The 23143-nt window shown below is 39.0% G+C and overlaps 2 protein-coding genes across 2 annotated transcripts in view; both read left to right on the forward strand.

The window, feature by feature from the left end:
• LOC103178122 (low-density lipoprotein receptor-related protein 2) overlaps positions 1–10343 on the forward strand; it is a 44268-nt gene extending 33925 nt beyond the window's left edge. Inside the window, 14 exon segments of the mRNA XM_042346794.1 lie at positions 678–824; positions 1390–1512; positions 2007–2375; positions 2643–2765; positions 2899–3018; positions 3554–3673; positions 3749–3874; positions 6244–6415; positions 6861–7082; positions 7679–7800; positions 7877–8016; positions 8410–8551; positions 9857–10006; positions 10318–10343. Coding sequence (XP_042202728.1) covers positions 678–824; positions 1390–1512; positions 2007–2375; positions 2643–2765; positions 2899–3018; positions 3554–3673; positions 3749–3874; positions 6244–6415; positions 6861–7082; positions 7679–7800; positions 7877–8016; positions 8410–8551; positions 9857–10006; positions 10318–10343 — 2102 coding nt within the window.
• Positions 10344–10387: 44 nt separating this feature from the next.
• LOC121852901 (very low-density lipoprotein receptor-like) lies at positions 10388–22767 on the forward strand. Its single transcript, XM_042346803.1, is given in 17 exon segments — positions 10388–10414; positions 10909–10999; positions 11002–11031; positions 12040–12162; positions 13408–13779; positions 15008–15130; positions 15221–15340; positions 15421–15546; positions 15903–16022; positions 16112–16237; positions 17880–18051; positions 19141–19362; positions 20321–20439; positions 20524–20663; positions 21032–21173; positions 21285–21428; positions 22601–22767. Coding segments are annotated over 17 exon segments (2364 nt in total).
• The last annotated feature ends 376 nt before the right edge of the window (positions 22768–23143 follow it).

The following is a 23143-nucleotide window of genomic DNA, read 5'->3' on the forward strand; positions in this document are numbered from 1 at the left end:
AAAGTGAATTGACTATGTTGTGGGCGAAAGATTATGATTCAGGATTTCTTGGCCAGTATGGAAAATAGCCCAATAGATCTTCAATCTTCAAGATGTGTGCAGAAATTGGTCCCCTTTTGCACTGTTAATGCCATGTTAATGTCTAATTCATCAAGCATGTCGCAATGACTTGTTTTGAAACTTCAGGTATCAGCATAGACTCATAGAATCGTACAGCACAAAAAGAGGCCATTCGGCCCATCGAGTCTGTGCCGGCTCTTTGAAAAGAGCAATGCAATTGAGAAGCTTGTTTTGTGTCAAGCAATTCCAGATAGATACCTGCTTGAAAGAGCCCAGTGATTAAAGGGCCTGTCTCTTTGGGGATTACAGATAGTCTGAGGTGAATTTTTTTGTGGGGTGGAAGGGGAGAAAATATGTCCTGGAAAGAGTTGTGATAGTCCTGTGAGGATTAAGGGAAAATTTCAAAGAGCAAGGATGAAAGCCTGCTTGCCCATCAATTGTCTGAGGTGACCTTACAGACAATAAAGCAAGCCTCTGTCTGCAGAACATTGGGGTAGATGGAGAGAGCCGGACTGCAGGAGATCAGAAATAGGTCAAGGGCATATGTTGAGGAAGGGATAGAGCTGATGAGCATTGTATTCCACACGTCTGAATGTTGAGAATTTTCATGTTCACAGGCATAAACTGGTGCAATGAAAGTTTGAAGAATGGAGACTGTGAATATCTCTGTCTCCCTGCTCCTCAGATCAATGGTCACTCTCCAAAATATGCTTGTGCATGTCCATCTGGCATGCATCTGGAGGATGGACAGAGGTGTGGATTGGGTATGTTTCAACAAGGTGATTTAGGCTGGGATACGACTGCAAAGATAACTAACATTATTCATTCTGGTCTGGGGCCATTTGCTTATGTGGAGATCATCATGCCTGATGCTGACCTTGCAACATAGAAGTCATTGATATCCCCATTATTGCTATAGATGAGAGTAATTAACAACTAAGACAGTTATCTAAGAAGGGTGGTTGAAGCCAGGGCACTAGACTTGTTTTTTTTAAAAAAAAAGTTCGATGCTGTAATGGGAAAATGGTAGGTGGGTCAACTGGAAGATGAGATGAAATGAGCCTGAGGGCCTTTTTCATCAGAATAAATTGTGATCCATGAACTCAGTACAAACTAGGGATCAATCACATGTTGCATTTACTCAAGGCTAGGGGTGCCCTGAGCTGTTTGGTATAAGGAATTGTGTAGTAGAATGCTATTCAGAACGTGTGTTAAGGCAATGTAGCAAGTCAATCATCCAATAGCAATAACTGAATTTCTAATATAAATTCAATCACGTTTTCACAAGAATTTAATGTGAGGGAGTACTTAAATCAGTCTTCCTTTCAGACATAAGAGCTTGTCCTATCAATAAGCTGAGCTGTGACCCTGAATCTGTACACTGCATTCCTGTTGCCTGGAAATGTGATGGAGAAAAGGACTGTGAAAATGGAAGTGATGAGGAAAACTGTGGTATGTTTCGTTTTTGTTCATTCACAATGAATAGATCTTTCCCATCCAACTTAAACTTGAAAAAACTCAAACAATTAACTGTGAGTAGGAATGGACAAAATTAGTGGGTGGGGGTTAAGTTAGGATGTGTTTTTAGTGAAAGCTACCGTAAGATTGTGTTTTGGCTACTGAAATGTTTTGCAAATGCCTTTTAGCTACAAAATAAAATGTCACCATAAGGTATAAAATTTCAAAATGTATTATTGTAGTGATTATTAAAGTGTTATAAAATTCTTCCATTTGACATGGCATCTTTCACATTAGGACTCAAACACTACATAGGATTTACTGTAATGTGGTGACTTTGTACCATTGAACCATAAACTTTAAAGCACAGAAGGTTATTTGGCCCATCAAGTCTGTGCTGGCTCTTAAGATCAATTCTTTCCCCACATCCCTGTAGCTTACTACATATATAAAGTCTTGTATATAATCATCCTTTGTTTATTTTTTAGCCCAGCCAACTTGCAGTCCACTAGAATTCATGTGCTTCAGTGGTCGATGTGTTTCTAAGACCTTTGTGTGCAATGGGGAAGATGACTGTGGTGATGGAAGTGATGAACAAGAATGTCGTACACCTATTTGTGGGTCACATGAGTTTCAGTGCAAGAATTCTGAGTGTATCCCACTGACCTGGGTGTGTGATGACAATGCTGACTGCACTGACCAGTCTGATGAATCTCTAGATAACTGTGGACATACCCTTCCTCCTGTCATGTGTTCCTTTAGTGAGACCCAGTGTGGTTCTGGTGAATGTGTCCACCACAAGTGGTACTGTGATGGAGATGCTGACTGTAAAGATGGGAGTGACGAAGTGAATTGTCGTAAGTTTAGCACATTGATTCCCTTAATTGCACATGCAATGTACATTTTCCTAGCCAGACCAAGAGAAGCAATGCTGTATATAGCTAGAGAGGATAGGGAATTTATGCTAAAGAGAAGTAACTGGCTATTTTTGAAACTTGCACAAGTTATGATTTTCTAAAACTGCCCTGAACAAACTCTAAACTAAAAAGTGATGTGTTAATCTTAATCATACGAATGATACATTTTTTAAATAAGTACTGACAATATGACTACCTTTATTCCAGCTCCTCGCACATGTAGACCCGATCAGTTCACATGTAGTGATGGCACTTGTATCCGTGAGGACTGGAGGTGCAATGAAATGTGGGATTGTGTTGATGGCAGTGATGAAGTTAACTGTACAAATGGTAAGTGTATGTATGGATGGCACTGTATTGGGTTTGACAGATATAAACTGCAATGAGATTATTGACGGCAGAGGAGGTCAACTGTGCTGAGCATGTCCATTGTCTTATCTTAATTTCAACTTGTCTTCTGTAGCTGCTGAGTGTCTTGGCCCATTTGACTTCAAGTGTCAAAATGGAGAATGCATAGCTGTTACCCAAGTGTGCAACCAACAGCTTGACTGTCAGGATTGGAGTGATGAACCTTTGTATTGTAGTAAGTGGCAAATCATGGACATGCAAGTTGAATGTTAGTTGTTTACTTGCTCTGGTAAAGGATAAAATGTGTTACCTCAGTTTCAAAACGTGGCCTGATGGCTTTACAAGCTTCATATTACAAAGCACAGAATTACTAGATTGAAAAGCAATGCTGGTCTCAAAATATAGCTGCCGATCCTATTGATATGGCTAGCTACACTTTATCGGATCCTTATTCTCGAGTGCATTGTGGTCTACAATCTTCCATTTGCCTCTTCTGATGTAACCTCACAATATCCGAGTACTCTGGAACATAGTATAGCAAATGCTTCAGGTTTTACAAATTCACATTTTGCTACAGTAAATGTATTCCTGAGCAATTCCAATCTTGCTTATGCAATAGAAGGGTATAAGAATTTGCATATATAGTTAAACTGAATGAATACAAAAGTTGCTTGGAAGTTTTTGTATTCAGGTATATGAAGCAATGAGGATACTTAACTTAAATTATGTCCTGGGAAATAGATATTGAAATTCCTCTCTCTGCTCTACAGATCTGAATGAATGCTTGGTAGACAATGGTGGCTGCTCCCATGTATGTAGAGATCTCCCTATTGGCTCAGAATGTGATTGCCCATCTGGTTTCAAGCTGGTTGATGGGAAAACATGTGGAGGTGAGAAGGATGGCCTAATCTATAAAAATCATGACAATTCGATACTATTTTACAGAATGTGGCTTTTTCTTTCAGATGTTGATGAATGCCTGAGCCCTGGGACCTGCAGTCAAATTTGCATCAATTTAAAAGGAAGTTATAAATGTGATTGTCATGCAGGATATCTTCTGGATCCAGCTACTGGGCTTTGTAAAGCAGCAGGTAGGCCAGTCTTTGTTTGGACACGAGGGGTCATCGTCGTGAATGCTGGGTTGATCCCGTCTCAAATGTTCCACCTTCAAACCATTCCACCCTACCTGCTTCCTTTGAGCAGTGGTCACCAGCCTGCTTCATGTCCCCTGCCCCACTATTGGCAGTCGGACTGTGCCTCTGCTCAAATCCATCCTGGAGTCCCTCCATCTCCACCCTACCTCACCTTTTAAGGTCCATCTCAAGACCTCCTTCTTCTGGTGCCTTTGGTCCTCTTTCCACTCCTCAGCTCCCACCTCCAGATTGTATACTAATTTAGGACTGTCGAGCACCTTGGGCATCTTCCCGATACGAAAGGTACTGTATAAATTTGTATCTGTATTCTACGCAAAGTCCAGTTAGTGGAAGAGCCTACAACACTACTGTTATATGAAAGGCGCTATACAAATGTAATATGTTGTTGTGTCGCAAAATGTTTTGTAACTCTTGTAATTTTTTTGTATTCTTATCCTGTGCTGCCAAAATAATTCAGCATTTCAACATCTGCTTATGTGCATGTCAGGTCTTGGCAACTATGACTTTGCTTCTGAACCTTCAGATTATTAAAAATGTTGCGATACAACAACGAATTACATTTGTATAGCGCCTTTCATATAAGAGTAGTAACCTACATTGTGAAAAGATAAACAATAATATTGTAAAGTAGGCCTACGCATTCAATAGAGATAGTCAATTAAATCGTAACTCTCTGGGTATCATAGTGTCAGTGAACAATCTTAGTTTTTTAAGTTATGGGTCATCTTGAACGCAAGGTATCGTTGTAAAGCTCGGAAGAACATACAGTTCATCACTGCCTAAACAAGGGTTGACAGTTGTGACAAAGTAAATAGTGATCATAAATTGAGATGTATCACGTGTAGTAGAATTGAGGCTGTACGTGGCAGTAATAGACCCAATAAATGACAAAATGAATAATCCCAAAATGCTGAAAACAATCACAGGACAGTTTGATTTAGCACAATGTGCGAAAATTAACTGCACAAAGCAGAATAGAATACCAGCTAGAAATATTTGGCATAAAACCTTATTGTACATAATATGAGCATGAACATTGTCGAAACAACCAAGAATCATTAAGCAGGAATTATATGATTGATGAAGTAAAATGACCCAAATTATGGCTTGATGCATATTCAACCGTACCAACGAAAAAAAACTGATCAAGCAGAGACCCCACAAAAAAAATAAGAAAAAAACAAGGTACAATGTGAAACAAGTTTCCAATGATTGCCCGTGTCATTCATGGTGAATGCAACGAGATGATCTGAAAAACACCTAATGAAGATAATAATGATGGTTAAAAACGTTTGTGATAGAAGGAATTATAATAATAATTCTTGCATTTGATATATTGCCTTATAACGTCTTTGAGACGTTTCAAAGCGGTTCACAAGATAAACTGTAAAGTGAATTGACTATATATTGTGGACAAAATTAAGAAGGAAGGAAAGTGAACCCTGACCAGGTTGACTCACAGAATGACCTTCACTGGTGTTGGGGGTGGCAGTGAGAGAGAGGGTAAGAATTGTTTAATTGTAAATACAGGAGCAACAAAAAGACAAATAAGAGCAGAAAAGGCATTGCTTTAATATGTTTTGTGTGAAACCCTGGAAATTCTATGATTTACCAGAAAGCAGACAGAATGGAAGACCAATTGTTTTTTCTCCCTGGTCATCATTTGATGGATAATATCGCGAGGTCATTTCTAAAAAGTTTTTGTATTCCGTAGAGTTCTGTATCACATGCCCTGATGCTGTGGTATGACTGAGTGCTGAGACGTAGCTCCCAGTGTGGATTGCTTGGTTCGTTGTATCCTGGTACAATAATAACAATGATAATCCTTGCATTTGATATAACGCTTTTCACGTCTTCTCGACATCTCAAAGCGCTTCACAGAATAGACTGTAAAGTGAATTAACCGTATATTTGTGGGCGAAACGCGGCAGCCAATTGCGCACAGCAGTGTCCCACAAACAGTCGTGGCTTGAAAATGACCAATTTATTATTGTTTTGTTTTTGGAGGGATTATTATTAGGCGTGTGGAGTAAGGAAACTTGCCCAAGGTTTTGCCCTGCCTGGAAATGGACCCTGGTGTCTCGCTTGCCAGGCGAGTGCTCTAACCACTGAGCTACAGGACTCCACGATAGAATAATGGTCCAGTGTTCATGCATAAAGTTGGAAAGATGGTTATTATTCTTCCATATGTCTGTTTTGTCAAGCCCCTTTGTATAATCAAATCTGCTTGATTATCCCAATAGAAGTAACATATTTGTTCCGTGTCAGTAAGTTCTCATTCTCTTTACCATTTGCCTTTTTCACAGGAAAAGAGCCTTATTTAATCTTCACTAATCGCCATGACATCAGGAAACTAGGAGTCCACCACAAAGAGTACACCCAGATAGCTGTCCAGCTGAGAAATGCAGTGGCGTTAGATGCTGACATTATTGAACAGAGGATCTTCTGGGCTGACTTGGCAGAGCGGGCAATTTTCAGGCAAGTCTAATTTGGCTGCAGTAGTGCAAGATGTGGCATTTTTAGTTGTAGTAATCTCTACATTTGATCATCTACCAACATGTTATCCATCTGAACTGAATAATTTAGCCTCCTTAAGTATCTATAAATATTTTCATCTGGCAGGAGCATATACCAATGTGCATGTTGATTGCCTTCCTAGGCGTCCTTCAAATCAGCTTAAATTGATCATAACTAAATGAAAATTACACTTTGAATCATGAGTAAAGCAGTGAGATCACTTCATGGGAGAAGTCATCTCCAATTGTTTACAAGTAAAACTAATTTTAATATAATTCATTTTGCACCTGTGTAGTGTCAAGCCAATTGTTAGGCAGAACATTAAATTTTCACTCAATTCAGTAATGTAATCTTTTTTTAAAAAAAAAGTTTTCACTACTTTTCTGACTTTTTTTCCCTCCTGCAGCATGTCCATGGATAAGCAAAGTACCAATGGTGTTTTCAAAGTCATTAGTGGTGTACAAATCCATGTGGGTCTCGCTGTGGACTGGATCTATAAGCACATTTACTGGACCAGTTTGGATATTCAGGCAATATCTATGGCTACTTTTGATGGAAACAAAGTGAAGACTCTCTTTGACACTGACCTAAGGGAACCAGCTTCTATAGCAGTTGATCCAATATCAGGGTATTGAAGGCTACTGTTATCTCGTGTTGATTTCAGAAGGGTTTAATGAGTGAGGAGGCATCTTACAATTTGAAGGCTATCTTCCCAGGTAGCCCAGAATATTGGGACCAGGTTGTCCATTTGAATCCCAGCGAGTTAACTCTGCCTTGCAATCAAAGTTGAGTACAGTATTAAAGCAATGCATGTCTATAGGGCTGCTATGAACTCAAAGAATTATTGGTGCGTGATCACCTTATGTGGCTTACCCACAAGAGTTGGATGCACATTTGTCTTCTACCCTATGAGCTTAAACCACCCCATTGTTTACATAGCTGAACACATTTACCAATCACACTTGAACCAGATTGCTAACTGGCTCTAAATGCAATGTTGAGCCAACCATTGAATGTACTCTCCAATCTCACAACTTGAGATATTGCATAAAGTGCAAATTTCAATTGATGTGTGCTTTGGTTGAATTAATAAAGGCACTACCTCACTCTTTAAAGTACACCTTCAAATGCCAAAATTTAAACAAGTGTTACTATTCAAAATGCACCAAAGGACTTCAATGTTTAAGACTAAAGCTTTCATTTTGACTATTTGCATTTTTCAAGGTTCATTTACTGGTCAGACTGTGGTGAGCCAGCAACAATTGAGAAAGCAGGAATGAATGGTGCTGGTGGTCGCCAGCTCCTAGTTACCAAAGGGATTCAGTGGCCAAACGACATTACCCTTGGTAAGTAAAATGCTTGTAATTCTCTGGCTCTTAAGTTGCTAGACTAGGACTTAATTCAACACTTTCTTTAAACCAGATCTTGTGAAAAGCCGTCTCTACTGGGTTGACTCAAAGATGCACATATTGTCCAGTGTGGACTTAAATGGACAGGATAGAAGAACGGTGGTCCAATCAAAGGAATTCCTCACTCATCCTTTCGGTGTTGCAATATTTGAGGTAGGTTTTCTGGGCAAAATATTTCGCAAATGTATAGAGTAGTTTCTACAACCTAATTCATATTGGCTGCTCCAATATGAGTATATGCAAGAGTTTCAAACAGTGTGGGAGGGTGGTGTTGTTGGAACCAACCCCAGTAGAATGGAAATGGTTCTTTACTTCAGGAAAGTGAACCATCAGATCATAAATTGCTGAGAAAAATGAAATTATTTGATTGAATCCCAGGCACTATTGCCAAACCATTGGAAAGAGTAATATATTATAACCATAGAAATTTATAGCTCAGAAAGCCACTGAGCCCACTTTTCTGTGCTGGATTCAAAAGACAGATCATGAATTTAAGTGAATCTTTAAGGTAGCAGTTTAACACAGGCCCTAACAATCTTGTTTCAGGACCATGTTTTCTGGACAGATTGGGAGAAAAAATCTGTCTACGGAGCCAATAAGTTCACCGGTGAGGACATTGTGAATTTAGCCTCAAACCTTAAGGAACCTCAAGACATCATTATTTATCATGAGCTAACTCAGCCACCAGGTAGGATGTCATCTTAATGCAAAAACAATTGTGGTATTAGATGGCGAGAATAAGCATGAATCCGAAAAAGTCAAATTGCCACTTTATATAGCAGTTGTTTTCTGCCGACTGATGGCCTCTGCTGTCACAATGTATACTGGTGCCATTGCTAACTTTGGGATGTCCTCCTGACATGAAAGACGGTATACAAATTTTGTTTGTTAGCTTGATGACCTTCAACAGAACTTGCTCTAAAAGAAGCTGCATCTCTGCTTTTTTTTTGTACTCCATGGCATTTGTACTAAACTTTTTACACGTTTATCTACATTGAGGGAAACAATATCACAGGAGGTGAGTCTATATGGAGAGAAGTGAACTGACTGCTCGATTTCACCCCGCACATTTGATCTTTAAAGGACATTCAATTGGCTGCATACTGCTCTCCCGCACCTTTTTAATGATGGCATTTTGAAGATTTAGTGCTTGCTCTAGTTTCTACTGACTGAAAATTAAGGAATTTGCTTACCTTCACATCTCCTAAACTATCAATTAAGATGTGAGATTTATAAATTTGAGTGGGTTTCATGCATTTGTAGAATTTTATATAAATAAGTGTCCTGACTGAGGATCTTGAATTTGATGCAAGAAATTAAAGATCCTTGATTTTCCAGGTGTCGGTGGTGTTACCTCTTGTAAAGGACAGTCATTTCTACAAAGATTTCTTGCTCTTATCCTGTTTCTCCTCCTCACCAACGTGAAACCAGTGTTTATTTGACTTCAGTTGAGTTGCAATGTAGGCAATAGTTTAGCCCCAAACTGTTTTGTGGCACCTGAACAAATTAGAATTTGGATTAAAATAAGGTACCATTATAATGTAAAATCTGATGGGAACCAGTTTTAAAACTATGGGATTTTAATCACACAGTATCACATTTTCTCTCAGCTTTTTATTCTGGGAAACTCTTTCCCCTGATTACATTTTCTCCTTGTGCCTACCTCTCAAGATCAAAAGTAGAAAATACTTGCTTGCAATTCACTTTAAGACTAAAATGAGATTCCAACAGCAACTTCTTTCAAGTATGTTTTTGGAGCTCTCTAAGCATTTATGTGCCAGACATTTGTTTGAACGTTGGCCCGTATAAGTTGCATTTCCATAACCGGTGCATCCCACCCTCACAAACTCCAAATCCTTCAGACTTGCCACTGTAATAGCTGTTGTCAAAAGCTGGTTCCCTTTTTGTGTAAATCAAAACTCCTCATTACCCAAGAATATACTTTAGCATAAATGTCAGAGGATCCTGTTTTAGTATATTCTTTTTTAAACAGGTGAAAACTGGTGCAATAAGCACTTTATGAATGGAGGCTGTGAATACCTCTGTCTCCCTGCTCCTCAAGTACATGGTTATTCTCCAAAATACACCTGTGTGTGTCCACCTGGAATGGAACTAGAACACGATGAAAAACATTGTAAAGCAGGTAAATGTGAAGCAGTTGTTTCCACACTCACACTTGTATAGGTGGCCACTTCCATGTGCATAATTCACAAGATGTGCAACTGCAAAGCAGAGTCGTCAAGGGCAGGAAGCTGAGCAGCTGCTTGGGCTCTTGGTCAAGAAAGCAGTCATTCCAATGAAATACCATTGGTCCTCATCTGAAGCCAGCCTGTTAAAGTTTGAAATGTGCACTGTAATTGATCGAAAGGTTACAAGGCTTGTAATGCACACATTTAGGCTAGAGTATAGTAGATCAGGAATTACTTCATAATTTGTTTCTGTGTAACTTCCCAGTTAAGACTAAGTCATCTATCTGGTAAATCTTTGAAATAAACTATTCTGAGATTTGATTGAATTTGTCAGCATGTCCGGGGAAGGACCTTTAACAAGAGTTTTTTAATGGAACTTTCCAAGTGTCCACTTCAATACTTGATATTTAAATAATCCTTTTTAAAAAAAATTGGGTGACTCAATCCACGACTGTTTGTAGGCGATTGGCTGCCGCATTTCGCCCACAAATATACAGTCTTTACAGTATATCTGAAGTGCTTTGAAACTTCTTGAAGACATGATGAGGCACTATGTCAAATGCAAGGATTATTATTACTGTTCTCAAATCTGGGTGCACTATAACTCTGCATTAGGAACAGTCTGCTCTGTCCCAGTTGTGGCTGGTGTTGGAACATTGTAAACCCAGATTCTAGTTTTGAGGAAAGAAAACGGTAAGATCTCAGCTCAGGAGTTTATGTTTATGATGTTCTTATTGGGTTTCCTATTCCAGCAGCAGTGTATTTCATAAACACGGCCATTATTTTGTTGTGCAGTCAATTGTCTTAAGGCAATTTGGAATGTTCGTTTTACAGACTTGTGTCTTATTTCATTTAGTTAAATCTACCTGCACAATATCAGACTTCATGTGCCACAATGGCCAATGTGTGCCTGATAGGTGGCAGTGTGATGGGAATACTGACTGTGCTGATGGATCTGATGAAAGTCCAGAAATCTGCCGTAAGTTCTATTTTGAACTATTCCCGCCTTATGAGAACGATTTGAGAGAGAGAGAGAGAGATAAACTTCTTCGTTCTATTTAGTCGTCAACCTGTTTAGTGTTTTTACCAGAGGTTATGCACTGCTCTGCAGTGGTTGTCTAACCCTCTGCTTTGCACTTCAAGGCTTTACCCAGCGTGAAGAGTGCTATATAAATGTTTGTTATGACAATACTCTATGAAATGCAAACGTTACAGTACATTATAATACCTGCATTTGAACCTGCAAATAACAGTTGATGGAGATGCATCTTGTATTTTAGATAGGTCTAAGGCATCTTTGGTTTCAGCAAACCAACTTATCCAAACTTTTAATGATTAAGGTGTAAACTTATGACTTCTTCAAACTAAATTGGCTTAGTTTTTATCTTTTCAATCATTCCCAAAGCTATTAAACATGTAGCTAATGTTCTTGTGCCTGATCTTTGAATGCCCCTTATGACTTTTATTGTTGTGGTTTCAATTGCACACCTGCTATTAACTCAGTTAAGTACTGAATGGTAGCAGTAGTATATCTGGCATGTTGATGGATAGTGAGGGTAAATGTTTATCAACCCCAAACTCTAATAGATGAGATAATTCTAGCTGCCAAATATTGTGGTGATCTACGAATGTAGTTTTGGTTGGAGTTTCAGCTATTGCCTAGTGGTGCAGAATGTATATATCAGATACTCCTGAGAACCATAATTGGCTGATGTGAAGTGTTGTCTAATACCAAGGCTGTGAATAATTGAGATCTTGCATTTGCTGTGTGATTCAAGCTGTTTTGTGTTGATTTCATGCTTAGAATGGCATCCCAGTTTGAACAAATACTTATCTAAACTCCAAATGTGCATGTTTTAATGACTGTTAACAAGGCATAGCTTATATTTTTTTAAAAAGTTGGTTGTTCGCTATTTACAACAACTTTGCTGTTTCCTTCCTGAATTGATGCAGCACTAACTGGAACCTGGATATAATTCTCTTTCAGATATGAAGAAGTGTCCCATAAATGAGATCAGCTGTGGTCCTGGATCATTGCAGTGTATCCCAGTTGCTTGGAAATGTAATGGGGAGATAGACTGTGAAACAGGTAGTGACGAGAGAGACTGTGGTACGTTAAGAAACTATTTTCTCTGCCCCAGGATAAAGCCCTTCATTCTCCTCCTCTTTCCCTCTGCTCCCCCGCCCACTATGAGCGTGTGTAAATGTCAGCTTATCTAATTGTTTGGGAAAGAGGGAGAATTTTGCATTTCATTAAGAAACATTACAGACCAGGGATTTGCTAGTTCAAATCCCTGACGGCTCAGTCAGCTGGAGCTGTATGGGGGAACCTAAACCCCTATAGGTTTCCAGATGTGGCAGTCAAGCTCAACTGGGACACCTACAGTGAAGTGGCCTCCAATACTCGCTGCCCAGGTTCACAAATGAATGGGTATCTTGGTAGGGTACTGGAGGGGAACTATACCCCAGCATGAGGAGGCTGGAGCAAAATCAATCAAAGAGAAAATTGGACATCAAAATTTAGAACAATTACTTATGTTCAGCGTTACACAAAATTAGAGTAATGCACCAGAATAGCCTCCTCATGCAAAATATCAGTAGACATTTATAATTAAATTGTCTATAGTGCATCTGGTTCTCAAAAGCAGAAGCGCAGGTAGACATTGCTATTTAAAACCTTCCAGGTTTACATCCAGGGATAATAAGGAATAAACCAATATCTTGCAATTTTGGAATCCTTATTTTTTGGCTCTGTTGAACACTGCATGTAGTTTTGTAGGAAGTACACAAGTGTTCAGTGGAAAGAAGACACTGATGTGGGTTATAATTAAGATGAAACAGAAGGTTAAAGGGGGAGGATTCCAAATTACGGATTCTTTGGTAAATCAGTAGCAAGAGAACATACTCTTCTGTGGTGCATTTATTACAGCTGGGTGGCTTGCTTGATCAACCTCAAAGGGCAGAATGCAAGTGGCAAGGATGGCACATTTCCTTCCCTGAAGGGCATTAGAAAACCAATGGGGTTTGCAATCTGGCAGACTAGTATTTTTCTGTTGCTGACTCAAATTACCAACCTCCCAACAGCACAGCTGAGATCAAGAACTTGTGAATAGGGACTTTTCTTCATGTGTTTTGAATTGTATCCCAAAGCCTTTTGCAAGTGCAACTTATCTACACTTATATAGAGTTAACTATAATGAGTTCCTGTGAATCAGTTGGACTTGCTTCTGGTAAGGCGCATGACTAATTAACAAATCTTGTGATGTATTGCAAATTAATTTAAATCCTATTTGTTTAAAGGCACTGTCTTAATTTCCTTTTACAAAAAGTTCTTTTTTTCTTCACTTCCTGTTAGGTCGCTTTACTTGCAGTCCAGTAGAGTTCACGTGCTCCAGTGGTCGATGTGTTTCCAAGACCTTCGTCTGCAATGGGGAGGACGACTGTGGTGATGAAAGTGATGAACAAGGCTGTGCTGATTCTCAGTGTGGCCCGCATGAATTTCAGTGCAGCACTTCTGAGTGTATCCCTGTGAACTGGGTGTGTGACAACAATGTTGACTGTACTGATCAGTCTGACGAATCTCCAGGGCACTGTGGATACACACTCCCCCCTCCTGTGTTATGTTCTTCAAATCAAATGCAGTGTGATTCTGGTGAATGTATCCACCGCCAATGGTACTGTGATGGTGACACCGATTGCAAGGATGGAACTGACGAAATTGACTGCCGTAAGTAATTTGTTTTTTCAATCCTATGCTCCTAATATTTCCAGAAGTGCTCTGTTCACTCCCTGCTCTGATAGCTGTGGTTCACCGCTGCTCAAGTTCACCCAGATTCTTCTTGATGGGAAGCTTCTGTTCAATGAGCATGAAAATATTTTGTATAGAGCCTTGTATGTTGCAAAGTATCATGTGCTAACAGCTATGAGGTGAATTACTAATCTGAATTTTCATTAGGAGCAGAGATTCTTCTCATTCAACTACTCTTAATCCTGCAAATCAAATTCATGATGGTAGTGTAATCCTAGCAGCAGGAAACAGTGTTTGAGATGGCAAATTATTGCAGTTTTAACTCATTAAGCTACATCAGAACCCCAATGCACCCTCTGGGGTGTCTAAGCGTTGCCTTTTGCCAACTTGTGCTTAAAATACTCCAAACCTGAGCAAGCCGTAAGTGTCTCTGGGGAGAGTTCCCGTGCAACTTTACCTTTTCAATGACATGGATCAAGAAGGCACAATGTCAGTTTAACATCTCATCTAAAGGACTGCACCTCTGATTACTCAGCACTCTCCATCTACAGCATGCTACAACAAGGATAGTAAGCCTTTGACTGTCAGAATTCCAGAGTCTCTTAAGCTAGATGGTGCTTGATGCTTGTGATCTGCAGAGGCATTGTGGAGTCCTGTAGCTCAGTGGTTAGAGCACTCGCCTTGCAAGAGAGACACCTGGGTTCAATTCCAGGCCGGGCGAAACCTTGGGCAAGTTTCCTTACTCCACACGCCTAATAATAATCCTTCCAAAACAAAACAACAATAATAAAAAAAAATTGGTCATTTTCAATCCACGACTGTTTGTGGGACACTGCTGTATGCAATTGGCTGCTGCATTTTGCCCACAAATATTCGGTCAATTCACTTCACAGTCTATTCTGTAAAGCACTTTGAGACATCTAGAAGACGTGAAAAGCGCTATATCAAATGCAAGGATTATTATTATCTTCCCTTGTTTAGTACTTCTCTCACCAATGCTTAGTAACAGTCTAATGGACAAATGTACAAGTGGTAAATTTGGATCATACTTAAATGTGACCATTCCAATTGCAGAAATATTAACTCTGTATGCTGCAATACTTCTGTATGATAATGGTTTAATTGGCTGGCTGTTTATAGCAAAATTTCCAAGTACATATCTTAAATTGTTCTGTAATCTTCAATGCCTATGCTCTCATGATTTCAGCTCCTCGAACATGTAGACCTGATCAATTCAGGTGTAATGATGGCAGCTGTATTGTTGGAAGTGACCAATGCAATGGAATTGGGGATTGTACGGATGGGAGTGATGAAGTCGACTGTGTGAAAGGTAAGTTTGTAACTGCATTGCAAGTGACCAGCTCATGAATTGATTTATAATCTGACCCCATTTCTAACTGAATTTAATGTCTGATTTTAGCTCAAGTGTGCAGACCTGATCAATTCAGGTGTGGTGATGGTATTTGCATTGTTGGAAACATGCAATGCAATGGAATTGGGGATTGTACAGATGGGAGTGACGAAGTCAACTGTGGACAGAGTAAGTATACAATTGCATTGCTTTAGTGACTAATCTTGTGGTTGTTTCCATAGCATAAAGAAACTTTTTTTTCCTTTCAGTTGTTGCAAAGTGCACAGGACCTGCTAACTTCAAGTGTCTGAGTGGAGAATGTATAAATATGACACAAGTATGCAACCAACACCAGGACTGCAAGGATTGGAGTGATGAGCTACTCAAGAAATGTTGTAAGTGATTTGGAAGGTTCCAAAAGAACAAATGAACTTGATTTGTGTACAATCTTATTTCCTTCCCCTACTTTTTAAACTGAACATTTACTGATGTACAACAACAAATTACATTTGTATCGCACCTTTCATGTCGGGAGGACACCCCAAGGCGCTGGACAGTTAGGGATATGGACCCGAGCAGGGGTTTGCGATCAGGAGGGGTGGGAGGCAGGGAGGGCAGGAGTAGGAGGGTGACCAAAGACGCGGTCGAAGAAGAGTTTTGAGATGTGCCTTGAAAAGGGAGGGAGCGAGGCGAAGGGACTGTTGGATTCTTTGACCAATTCATTGATTCGCTTGCTTTATCCTTTCTGTAGACGTCAACGAGTGCTTGGACAACAATGGTGGCTGCTCTGACATCTGCAGGGACCTGGTCATTGGTTATGAATGTGAATGCCCTTCTGGCTTTGAATTGGTTGAAACCAAAATGTGTGAAGGCAAGTTAACTGATCCTGTTTCTTATACAGTAGTGTAAAGAAAACGGGTAATTTGTACACTGAAGAAATATTGTAACTTTTCTATGCAGATATTGATGAATGCCAAACCCCTGAAATTTGCAGTCAAATCTGCACCAACCGAAAAGGAAGCTATATATGTGAATGTCATGCAGGATATCACATGGATCAAGTTGATGGGGTTTGTAAGACAGTAGGTAAGTAAAGCTGATGGGTGTTGGACAACTATCTTGCATAGTTCACGACTGACTTTTCCATCATTTTTATGATTGGTTGATTTGAGGTTGGAATCTAGCATTAATCAATGCGACTTCTACACTCCCTTCAACTTCAGCTAAAAATTGGTCATCCAAGCTCCCTTAGTGACATCAGAAATATATATATACATCTTATAGTGCTTTGGGACATCCTAACATGAAAGGCGCTACACAAATACAACTTGTTGTTGTTATACAAATGTACAAAGCCAGCTAATAGAGCCTCCTATAACTTTAGTGGGACGCATCTGGTTTGACATGATGAACCCTCTGCCTCCATGCAATTTAATAAATCCTAAAAGGCCCACCCCTCCTATTCCCTTTTCTTTTAAATACATTGTTTTTTTTCTTCAACCATAGCTTTCACATTCTCATTCCTTTCAAATTTTCCTTCTAAACTACCTTTAAGACCTACTAGCCATATCAGATTTATGCATTTTATTCTGAATACTTGTCAATTTCAGGCACTTGTTAAATGACTTGTGTTTTCAAATTTTGAACTGCTAGAGGCAAAACATCAGATCTTTTAAAAGTAGATTCAGCTTTTATAGGTCAAACTAAAATGTACTGATTAAGTACAATAAATCAAGAATTTAACTATTAATTCTCAATTAGGGATATATATGTAAATTGCTAGTTGCATAATCCTTGCATTTGGTGTATTTTCATGTAATTGGAATGTCTGAAATTACTTTACAGGGTTTACTGTGCAGTGAGTAGTGACAACTTGCATCAATCTTTCATGTAGGATAACGACCTATACCTTTGTACACAACAGCCAATTTGTGCACAGCGATGTTCCACAAACAGCCATGAAGGGAGTCAATGTCCAGATTTTTGTATCTGGAGATTATTGGCCAGCACACCTGTCTATACATGCTTCTCCTCTGTATTATATTTTATATATTGTGTGTGTGTATATATATATATATATATATAGCAATCCTTAGTTGTTAGAGTACTCACCTCTCAAATGAGAAACCTGGGTTTGCCTGGCAGGCGAAATGTTGGGCAAGTTTTCTTACTCCACACGCCTCTGTTTACCTGGCAATAAGGAACCCGGTTATTAGTTGATTGGTGGATTGCTTTTCCGGTGGTAATAATTCCTTCAAAAAAATAATAATAAATTGGTCACTCATCAACAACTGTTTGTGAGACAATGCTGTGCATAACTGGCTGCCACGTTTCACCCACAAAATATACAGAAAATTCACTTTAAGATCTATTCTGTGAAGCACTTTGAGATGTCTTGAAGACATGAGGTGCTATATCAAATGCAGGGATTATTATCATCTTGCATTCTGCATGCTTTCAGCTTGCTTGATCATTTTACGAGATCAATTATCCTACCATCTTTGCACATCTGATTCCTTATTTGGAACCCAAAGGGGCAATATGGAAACTCGGATGGCGTGGCTGTAATTTGATTGCCTGACCATTTTGATAAATAATAATTGATAGTCAAGATCTTTTGAAAACACACCTTGAAATTAAATCATTCCATGACCGAAAAAAAATCTCTTCAATATGACTGCTTCTTAAATCAAGAGTGGTTTCTTAATCTGTAAATTGTATTGTATAGGAAAAGAGCCCTTTTTGATCTTCACGAATCGCCATGATATCAGGAAACTGGGACTCCACCACAAAGAGTACACCCAGGTAGCTGTGCAGCTGAGAAATGTAGTGGCATTAGATGCTGACATTGCTGACCAGAGGATCTTCTGGGCTGACTTGGGAGAGCAGGCAATTTTCAGGTAATTCAAGTTATGATTGCTGAGCTATAACTAGGTTTGCCTCAACTGTACAGTGTGCATTCAGCACAACACTAACAGAATTTCACAACAGTAATTGGAAACTTGCTATTCAGGTCAACTTTCTTTCCATCTCTTCTCTCCCAACCATCCCAGATATTTACTACTGCTGCTAATTTGCTTCCTGGCCAGCAGAGACTAATTTGATCACTCAATGAATGATGGGTGAATCCATTGCATTGGGTAGTTCTGTGAACAACCATCATTCACAGTCATGTCTGGCAGTTGCTGTCACTTCTGAAAATCCTCCAGTCTTTGGCTAGTTACAGAAATCACAACCTGATTCTGCCCTAATTACTTGATGCCTCACCAATTTACTGTTCACTACTTGCAATGCTATACTGCATTAATGCAAGGGAAATTGTGCATTTGTTTATAAACCTTTCTCAATGCATCATTGTCGATATATATTCATTTGGAACCTGTGACAAATGTTGCTAATGGGGAAACTTGCTAATGAGAGAGAGGCCGATGTGTTGACTTTCTGTCCTTAATGTTTTCATCATAGTAGTTCAACTAAACTATTTTGTTAATGGTCTTAAAGCTGCAATGCTATTATAAACTTCAATGCCAAGTGGTTTTCTTCCATTATAAATGTTACATTTTTATTTTTGTTCAAATTCCACTTTTCAAAAATCCTCCACGTAAATATTTATATAACCTTAAAGTATGGAAAATGGAATACCTAGTCTTACTAAAATCCACTGTTGATAGTCATTCCGTACACCTTGTGAAATTATCAGATTATTTGCAGGTGTCTGGCCCACATTAATTCTAGCTGTGGTCTGTTGAAGCTTTAAGTAGCTGGGTGAAAGATATGGAAAAGCTTGATGTTGACTGAACTATAAATAATTACTTTCTGATATAGTACCTTTCCTGTTGGGAGGACATATTGAAGTACTTCACAGGAGTTGCTGTAAAAAAATTCTATTTAATAGCCTAAATCAACAGCCTATTTGCACATAGCAAACTGCCATGAAGCAAGTGGTCCTGTGAAGGGAATGGTACCTAACCACTGAAACCACTTTACAGTGTGTCCATGGATAAACGGGAAGGTGAAGTCAGCATTTCCAGACTTGTCGACGTTGAAATGCCTGTCGGAATTGCCGTGGACTGGGTCTACAAACACATCTACTGGACTGATCGTGGCACCAAAACCATATCTCTGGCTACTTTCGATGGAACCAAAAAGATGATGCTCATTGGCACCGATCTAAGAGAACCAGCTTCAGTAGCAGTTGATCCAATAACCGGGTACTTATTAACTGTCATTTTGATGTAATTCCAAGAAATGACTTTTACAGTTGAACATTTTGTTAGAAAATCTATCCAATAAACGAATGCAAAGTTTTGGTTGTGGGATGACTGCAGTGAAGGTCTAAGGACTGATCCTCTGCTAATTGAACTGCTAATTATTCAGCCACTTGTGCTATTTGCAGCAAATCTAAGCAGTGTATTCGGCCTGTAGGGCAAGGCAAAGTGAGGGTCTGTTTCAAGGCATACAAAATGTCTCTTGTCAGGTTAAATGTGGCTGCATTAGCTTTGGTCTACTATATTCCAGCTGATAGTTGTATGAATGCAAGGAGATGATAGGGATACAATGGGAGGTCAACCAAGTTCAATGTGTCTAATTAATTTTGCAATAGAGATTTTCAGTCTGTTTGCAGTGGCTTACAAACCTCACCTTTGCCAGCTCTGTCAGCTTCCCTATCAATTAAAATGGTTGAAAGATCATGTCAAAGTTCTGAAATGGGTTAGTTTCTCCTGGGATTAGAGTTCCCTTTCTTCAGGAATTTGTTGGTTAAATTCAACGAAATCTTTAAGTGCTCCAGGGCTTTGTCCTATGAAGGGTGCTGTGAGGTTTGTATGGAATTTTTATTATACATTTACTAAGAAGTTTGTATGGAACTTTTACTTATGCATTGGTGCCTCCCACTGAATTGTTTGCATTTAAACTAAGTTGTGAAATTGAATAGTCTCTCTATATGCAGCAACAAAACTGTTAATCTACAAAGATGTTTTTGTAGTAATGCAATAGCTATTGTCACCATGTTTGATTTAGCACTTTTTATGACAAAGGGCCATCTCAAAGTGCTTTGTGTAATAACTAACTAATTAGTATTGTAGATTAAAGTGATGTATGCAATTGTAGGTGATAAAACAACGTTGTGTTCAAAGGTCATTTGTAATTTGAACNTTTTTTGTCTTAAAGGTTTATTTATTGGTCAGACTGGGGTGAGCCAGCAGCAATTGAAAAAGCAGGCTTGAATGGTGGTGATCGCCAGCTCTTAGTTAACAAAAAAATTCAATGGCCAAATGGCATCGCACTAGGTAAGTAGAGTAGATTTTTTTAAACAAGTTTGAATCTTCAATTACTGGTGTTTGGTTTTGAAATGATTCATACTTTGCCTCCAGATTATGTGAAAAGCCGCCTGTATTGGGTTGACTCAAAACTGCACACCTTGTCTAGTGTGGGCCTAGATGGTCAAGATAGAAGAACAGTGCTCCATTCTCCACAATTCCTTGCTCATCCTTCTGCTGTCTCGTTGTTTGAGGTAAGGCGTAACTTTCCAAAACATGTGACTGAAAGTATTTCTTATGAAGATGATGTTTAACTTGGTTATATCAGCATCCAATTTCAAGCTATAGTCCTGTAGCCATCAGATGTACCAATGTGACTGAAGAATTTATGAGGTGGTTGAGAAGCATTAATATGTTGGTAAATCAAGTCTCGTTAACTCTACATTCATATCTCGGCAGAGTTTGGAAGAATATGGCTTGCATCCATTATTTGTGCTGCTTTTAGCTTAACTGAACTTGAACTGGGGACACAATGTTTGTAGTTGCACAAGGGAATCTTTCTTGGAGAGCATTTGCTTATCAGCATTTTCCTGGAATAAACTTTAAAATGGTCTTCTCCTAGGATCGTGCCTTCTGGATTGATGAGGAGAGTAAAGCTATCTATGCAAGCAACAAGTTTACAGGAGACGATGTGTTGATTTTAGCCTCCAACCTGAACGAACCTCAGGACATCATTGTTTTTCATGAGCAGGTTCAACTATCTGGTAAGGAATTCAACAATGGGGAATTTTTGCTTCTCGTGAGAATCATCCTGATTGTTACATTGGATGGAATTTGTATGTGAGGTATGTCAATCCTCAATGTTTTATTCACAGGCAAAAACGGGTGCACCAATTTTAAGAATGGAAGCTGTGAATACTTCTGTCTCCCCGCTCCTTTGTCTAATGGTCTTTCAGCAAAATATGTCTGTGTGTGTCCGTCTGGAATGGAGTTGTACAATGGACTACAATGTAGAACTGGTAGGCAAAATTTTTAGCTAACTGTACAGAGAAATTACTTAATCTGAAGGTGTATTGAAGGGATATTTGTCGGTGAGTCTTTGCTTTGGCATATTGAACTAGAAATTCTATTTATCCCACGATGACATTTTTAGGACTGTTTAAGTATTGGAAGTTAAAATGCTACCAACGTAATAATAATAATCCTTGCATTTGATATAGCGCTTTTCACGTCGGGAGGACGTCCCAAAGCGCTTCACAGAACACACTGTAAAGTGAATTGACTGTATATTTGTGGGCAAACGCGGCAGCCAATTGTGCACGGCAATGTCCCACAAACAGTCGTGGATTGAAAATGACCAATTTATTATTGTTTTTGGTTTTGGAGGGATTATTATTACAACTGTACTGATGCCAAACTTTATAGAAAATGTTTTGCATATTACATTATGCTGAATAATTATCAAGCTAATAAAATGGGCCATTTGAAGATAACTGGATGCAGATGTTTCTCTACCTAGTCAGATGTGTGATGGTCCTGTAGATCTCTGGCATTGCAGAAGGACTCTGGGATGGAGTTCCAGAGAACAAGGGCTGAATGGCTGAAAGCTTGTCTTCTGATAGTGGGGAGATGAGGCAGGGGCATTGTACATTCCTGCTCTCAACCAGGTTTCTACGATTGGTCGTCCATAGGTTTGGCGCAGCAACTTGTATTTAATACTGAGCAACATCTTTTGACTATAGTTTCTGAATTTCTAGCATCAGTGATTTTAGGAAGCATTGTGCAGATTGTAGAGCTGAAGAGGTGTGGGCATACTAAAATGGAATAAAGCGAATTGTATAAGCAAATGCCCAGCATTTTGAAAATCTGAATGTTTAGTTCCATCAGAGCCAAAATGAATTGAATTATTATGCAGCTCTATAATGGTGACTAGACTGGTTGAACTTTTTTTTTAAAAAAAGCATTTTAGTTAAATTGTCTTCCTCTAAATGTTTACTCTAGTCAATCGACGGAAGGTGTTAAGTTATTTTTCTTTATTTTCAGTATCAAAAGCAATGACTTTGGCTCCTGCTGGTCTTACAAAGTTAACACAATCCAGAAGTATACAAAGCATATAAGTCTCAAATTATTTAACCTCAAGTCTTAGTCAAGTCTATTCATCCAGCAACTAAGTTACATTTCATTTTTTCAGCATCTATACACTATACTGCTGCATCGATAAACACTACTGGACAAACTACAGCAATTTCAATTTCTGAAGGGACTTCAACTGAACTCGCTTCCAATTTCCAAAGAACACTTCCGACCGTTTTGCCCAATTCCAGAGGTAATATAATAATCACTGATCAGCAGCAGTAATTAAGACAAAAAAACATTTACACTAACTTTTTCCACTCCATGACCACTTTCACCAAGAGACTTCTTCCAGACCATGCAAGTTTATCGTCTCCTTTTAAACAATTTAATTGCCATAGTTTTTTCATTGGAAAAATTCTTTCATAAATGAGGTGATGTAGCTTTATATTGTTTTCTTTTCCTTCAGAAAATACAACTCGAGATCTTTCTCCTTGCTTTCAAATACTCACCAACTCCCCTACCCTTTGTACCCTGGTTGCTCCCTGTGCTAAGCAGTTTCCTTTCCCACCTTAATACTTTACAACTGCTTTTATTTTCTCCCTTTCTTTTTCCTCCCCAACTCTCCACAAAGTTCAGGCTTCCTTTAGCTGTATGAAGC

The sequence above is a fragment of the Callorhinchus milii genome, unplaced genomic scaffold (assembly GCF_018977255.1).
Source record: "Callorhinchus milii isolate IMCB2004 unplaced genomic scaffold, IMCB_Cmil_1.0 Scaffold1, whole genome shotgun sequence".
Lineage (NCBI taxonomy): Eukaryota > Metazoa > Chordata > Chondrichthyes > Chimaeriformes > Callorhinchidae > Callorhinchus > Callorhinchus milii.